Source organism: Notamacropus eugenii, chromosome 5, assembly GCF_028372415.1.
Source record: "Notamacropus eugenii isolate mMacEug1 chromosome 5, mMacEug1.pri_v2, whole genome shotgun sequence".
Taxonomy (NCBI): Eukaryota; Metazoa; Chordata; class Mammalia; order Diprotodontia; family Macropodidae; genus Notamacropus; species Notamacropus eugenii.
The window spans coordinates 33,229,405-33,235,728 of NC_092876.1; the positions used below are offsets into that span (position 1 = coordinate 33,229,405).

General features: G+C 45.2%; 1 protein-coding gene across 1 annotated transcript; it reads left to right on the forward strand.

Moving 5' to 3' along the window:
- The first annotated feature begins 2,770 nt into the window (after positions 1-2,770).
- On the forward strand, positions 2,771-4,781 carry LOC140503965 (cytochrome c oxidase subunit 7A1, mitochondrial-like). Its single transcript, XM_072608415.1, has 4 exons — positions 2,771-2,975; positions 3,918-4,010; positions 4,279-4,363; positions 4,633-4,781. The coding sequence occupies exons 1-4, from the start codon at positions 2,961-2,963 to the stop codon at positions 4,692-4,694; spliced, it is 255 nt and encodes an 84-aa protein (XP_072464516.1). The 5' UTR covers positions 2,771-2,960; the 3' UTR covers positions 4,695-4,781.
- The last annotated feature ends 1,543 nt before the right edge of the window (positions 4,782-6,324 follow it).

Consider the following 6,324-nt stretch of genomic DNA (forward strand, 5'->3'; position numbering starts at 1 on the left):
CCAACATGGAAAGATGGCCGTGAGCATTTGGCCAATGAGTAACCCTGTTTGCTGGCTTGTGGACGGTCTTTCTACCAGCCCATCAGCTCATGTAACTGTTTTGACATCTATTCATCAGCACAGTTCTTGGATCTGCACAGATAGGGAGAACCTCTTGAAAGGTCAAGGTAGATCTGTCAAGGTCTGCTCATAGACTTGTCCCTCAACCAATGGGATTCTATATTTTATGCAGACCCTCCTGGGTAGTCAAGTTCAAGATCTATCAACCAATGACCCAAGTTTTAGTTTGCTTCATTGGTATTGTCTGAATATCACACACCATAAAACTAAAACCCTGGAGAAAGGGAGCATCTCATATCTTGAGGAAGATCTGAGGTCTACTTCATTAGAGGGGGCCATGGACCCTTTAATCAAATGCCACTGACTTAGAGCTCTGCCTTAGTTTCTTTTACTGTAGGTTGGACAAGACTGAACCCCACAAAGGGAAGCAGGTTTGATAGGTACAAGAAAGGGATGCTAGCTATTCTCACCAAGGAAGAAATTTCCCTGGAAACTGAACTGCTAGATGAAAGAACAGATGATGGACATTTCCTAAAATGCTTGCCGATCAACTATACTGGACCAGAAACAAACTCACCACATAATAAATAAAATATTTTTAAAGGGGTGGGGCAAGGGAGGGCAAATAAAATACACTAGGAGGGGGAAGGCATAAGAAGGATGGGAAAAATTATTCCATGTTATTGGAGTGTACAAGAAGTCTATACAAACAAAGAGGAAAGCCTAGCTTGATCTTCACTGTCATCTGAATTGATCAAAGGAGGAAAGAAGACATACAATATGGCACAGAAATGCATTTCACTCAGCAGAGAACAAGCAAAAGGACAGAATGGAAAGAAGAGAATAAGAGGGAGGGTAGATTAAAGGAGAGATGAATTTTAAGCAAGACATTCTTAAGGGTAGAATGGGAAACAGGGATGAGGAAAAGAATAAGACAATAAGATAGAAGAAAATACACAATTAACTGTCATAACAATGCGAATGGGATGAACTCATCTATAGCACAAAAAAGGACAGCAAGATGGATTCAAAAGCAGAATCCAACAATACTTTGTTGATAGGAAGTACATTTGAAACAGAAAGATGCCCACAGAGTTAAAATAAAGAGCAGAAGCAAAGTATATTATGCTTCGGTTGAAGTTTTAAAAAGTTAGAAGCAACCATCATAATCTCAGACAAAACAAAGGCAAAAATAGACTATTTAAAAGAGATGAACATTTTGAACCACCTTTTGCTGAAAGGTCTCATAGACAATGAATGGATGTACCAATACTGAATATGTGTATGCACCAAGTGGAATAAGACCTAAATTCCTAAAGGAAAAGTTAAATAAGCTGCAAAGGAGAAATAGACAGTAAAACTATTAATAGTGAGGGACTTCAATTTACTGCTTTCATACTTAAGTAAATCTGACCAAAAAAGAAACAAAAAAAAGAAATGAAGGACCTGGATAGAACTTTAGAAAAGTTAGATATGATAGCCCTCTAGAGATTACTGGATGGGAATAGAAAGGAATATGCATTTTATCCACACACACATATACATATGCACATATGCACACACTTACATATTATAAATATAATATACGTATTGTACATAATCATAGCTATGCATGCTATCCTCACAAAAATTGATCATGTAGTAGGACATAATAATAAATGCAGAAAAGCAGAAATATTAAATATATTATTTACAGACCATGAAGCATAAAAATTATGTTCGATAAATGACCTTTGAAGCAAAGATTAAGAACCCCCAACTAAATGCCAAAATAGAAATCCTGAAAACTGAAATGCAACTCCCCTCACCCCCACTGAATTAATAAATAAAACTAGGAGTAATTTTTTAAAAAGACAATAAAATAGTAAATGACAAGCTAACTTAATTTTTTAAAAAAGAAAACCAAATTACCAGTATCAAAAATGAAAAAGTTGAATTCCCAACAAATGAAGAAGAAATAAAAGAAATTATTAGGAATGATTTGCCCAATTATATGCCAGTAAAATAACAATTTAAGAGAAAAGGATGAATATTTACAAATGGTTAATGCCTCGATTAACAGAAAGTAATTAACAAGAAATAGAGGGTTTAAATAATCCAGTGTTAGAAACTGAATAAGCCATAAATGAACTCCCAAAAGGAAAAAATCTAAGTACTCAGACGGGAATCCTATCAAATAAAGAACAATTAATTCCAGTACTAAATAAACTTGAAAAAACTAGGAAGAAAAGCCTTACCAAATTCGGGAGAGGAGGGAATAGGGAAGAGAAGAGGGAGGGGTAAGGGAGGGGAAGAAAGGAAAGGAGGAAAGAGGGAGGAGGAGGGAGAGATGAGGATGAAGAGGAGAAAGAGGAGGGAGGAGCACGAGCAGGAGTCCTCTCGGCTTTCTTATGACTTTCATACAGTCAGCCTACATAGTGGAAGGGTTGTGGAACTAGCCTGGGACAAATCGGGGACCTGAGTCGGGGTCTTCGGTGATTCTACACGGCTCAAGGACCACCTGTCCCGGATGTCCGGGGACTAGGGTTCCCTTCCCCTCCAGCTCCAAACCCAACCTAATCTCCCGAACCTGGGAGCGCTTTTCATCTGAGAAGAGCTTTCCTCTGATCCGTCGCTGGCCCCTGCCCTTTCCCTTTCGGCCAATAGGAAGCCGCGGCCACATCCCCAGCCAATCCGAGCCTCATTTCTGGGGATGTTCCAGCTTTAACACAGGACCAAGACTGAGAGATGCCTTATGGAAGGTGTGGAAGGTGTGGAAGGTGTGGAAAGTGTAGAAGGTGTGGAAGACTCGTGGCGCACGAGGCCGAGAGAATTCCCCTTGCTGGCTGAGGGTTAAAAGGGAAGGTGACCTCGTGCCCTCGGTCTGTTGGAGCAGGACCTTGTCAAGGAGAGGACGCATCATGAGGGGCTTGCTGGTGAGCGCCCCCAGGCCCCCCTGACCCCCCCCCCCCCCCCCCGATTTAGGACCCTTTCCTGATCACCTTCCGAGCCCAGGCAGGGACGGAGCCATCTCCTATCCCCCGTACAAGAGGTGTCAGGCTCCTTATTAGTCACTGTACGAACAAGCAGCCCGGGTGGCAGGTACAGCTTCTTTATCCACTCAAAAGCGTGAGTGACCCACCCCAGCAGTACGTGATGGACATGTGTCTCTCACACCTCCACCAATGACAGACAGAGTCTCACCTCCTGAGCGCCGTCACTTAGAGCTGGGGGAAGATGAGGTAGCTTTCCTGCACAGGCTTACAAAACAGGTTTGGTTAAGGTCTGGTAAGGCTCAGACTTGAGAAGGTATAGTTTTAGTAAAGAAAAAGGATGCTTAACCGGCTACAAAGATTTTTAGCATGGCCATTTACACTAAACCTAAGCAAACTAGCGATTTTTTTAATCAGATAATTAATAAGCATTTATTAAGATCCTACTGTGTACCCTCTTAACATAGAATAAAGAGAAGTGGATGAATTCTGGGGAACTATTCAAAGCCCAAAGAATTTTCTTTTATAGCTGAGAAGAGATTGGAGGGAGAGAGGAACTGAAGGAGACTGTCAGTAAAGTTACCCAGAAAAAGGAAGAAATATAATAGTAAATGCAGCACTAAATGGAGACAGCTCTCTTCTCCCCCAAAGCCACTATCAACATCTCCCATCCCTGCACCTCCCCCAATCTGGTGGTATATCCAGAAGATTAATGAGGTTCCATCCAAAACTGAGATTCTGATGCAGGTGGCAGAAGCTAGGGATTGACCACCCCACTCCTGTTTGATCTTAGACCCTCCCCTTGGCTCCCTCCAATATTATAGTTCCCTATAAACCCTGGGACCTGCGTCATGCTGTTTCCTATGTGCCCTCCCCCTCCTTTAGGTGTCCCATTCCAGAGGTCTTCTCAGATCCTTCAGTTCCAGTGCCAGAAACCTCTTTGAAAACAGAGTGGCCGAGAAACAGAAACTTTTTCAGGTTGGGGGAACCCAGAACCTGGGCATTCTTTGCCCAGGAACTCCAATGGCCCCTTTCCTTGGGATTTCCCCTCTACTCACAATTCTGTTCTCCTCCCCAGGGACCCCAACATATTCCCCTGTGTTCTGAGGGACACTGATTTCTGGTGGGGGGCTGAGACCTCTAACCAAGGGTCAGGGGGAGGAAACCCCTCCAGGAGTCCAGGCTGTAGAAGCTTGCCTTAACCCTTAAACCTGCCCTCACTTATCCTCATGATCTCCATTCCTAGGAAAACAATGACCTCCCTGTCTACCTGAAAGGTGGGCCCACAGATAGAATACTATATAGCATAACCATGTTAGCGACTATAGGAGGTGAGTTACCAGAAAGGGAAAGAGGGGCTGACATTGAATCACTGGGGTGTTTAAAGGCCAGACCGGGAGGTTTTCCATTCTATGGCACCTGTGTTTCACCTAGCAGGTCCCCAAGTTGGCTCAGCCTCTAGAGATTCCAGACTCTGGGGGTGGGGATGAGGTGGGGAGGGGTGAATAAGTGCTACTGGAGCCTGGGAATCTGGGGGAGGGGAGGTCAGACGCAGGTTGGGTCATCCCTCACTTTTCCCTTTCTTCTTTCATCCTCTTAGGAACTGGCTACAGTCTCTTTTTCTTGGTCTGGGCCTCCTTCCCCCATCAAAATACAGCGTAAGACAGCACAAGAAGATGGGCCAACCAAAGGGATGAGGGCTGGGGCGGGGAGTCAGTAAAACTTCCCTCGGGGGAGAGCTAACTCAGAGCCAGACTTTGTCTTTTGGTCTATCTCTATGGGCACCCCAGAACCCTCCCCACCCACAGCAGCTCCTCCAAAGCCCCTAAAATATTGCCAACAATTTATGTATCAAGCAGCCCCTAACCCCCAGTTCCAATAGAACCCTAGTAGAAGGTAGGTTGGGGAAAGGGGTATTTCCAAAGCAGGAAAGCCTCCCTGATAGGGTCATCCCCTCATCAGTAGCATCTTCCTGGGCAAGGGATGAGGTCCCCAAAAAGTCTTGCCTCTCTGTGTCCCATGTTTCCAATAGTTTCTCCTCATTTGCTTTCATTCTGAAACTCCACCCATGTCCTTGGGCTCATCCCGATGCTTCCTCACCCCTCACTCTGGGAATTCCTCTTTCCTGGGGGTCTGGAGTCACAGGGGAAGGTTGGGGGCAACAGGACTCAAAGGGGTCATACTGGTCCTGTGATGTGGTCTTGGGGGGTGAGGTGACTCCATCTCCCTGCTGGCATACGGATGTCCAGGCTCTCAGCCCTCCGGAGCAGATCTTGGACAATCCACCCTTATTTCATGCCAGTGGTCTCAATCTTAATTCAGTCTTTATAATTCAACCAACTAGGATTTGTTAGGCGGATACTGTGTGCCAGACACTGTTAACTGGGGTTACAGAGACAAAAAAGAAATAGTCCCCCTGCCCTTGAGGAGCTTATACTCTAGCAGAGGAGACAGATAAAAATATGTACTTACAAGATATTTGGAGGGCAAGGAACCAGAATCCTGAGAGAATCAAAAGAGGGCTCCTGGAGGGTGTGGCATTGGAGAGGGAGAGAAGGAGGAAGTTGGTGATTCTAGGAGGAGAAGGTGGAAGGGGGGGGGGCACTCCTGGCATGGAGTCACACAGCTTGTGCAAAGGCATGGAAATTAGAGATGGAATATTGTGTGTGTAAGAACATCACTAAGGACAACACAGACAAACATCACTTTCAATGCTTACTCTGCACAAAGCTCACACATTCTAAAGGGGGAGATAAGACACCTGGAAGTCAGATAGGAAGGCCCCACGTGGTCCCTAGGGTCCAGCGGCAAAGCAGATGGTGATGTCTCCTTTTTAACATCATTTTCACTAAGAAAACCATGTCAGTTTCTGATGTTGAACCATGACAGTGACAAGGACTTCTGGTGAAAAGAACCTTCCTTTCTGGATCTTCAGTAGCTGTGAGAGAAGGAGGAAGAGGAGGAGGGGGAGAAGGAAGGAGGGAAAGGGAAGGAGGAAGAGAGGAGAAAGGGGGAGGAGGAAGGGGGAGGGAGAGGAGGAAGAGGAAGGAGAGGGGACCAGGTGGGAGAAAAAAGGGCTATCACTGGAATTACCCCTTAACACTTAGCCTAACCCAGCATTTAGGGATGCCACCTACTAAGCACACTGATGTGATAGCTGGAGGAATGGGTGCTTATAACCAGTCCCTTGTCCCTCTGCTGGCCTGAGGTTAACAGTTGGTTAGGTGAGGGCTGGCCTTGATGCCCTGAGCTGCCGTCCAGAGCGGAGAAGCCACTGAAAAGCATCAACTGG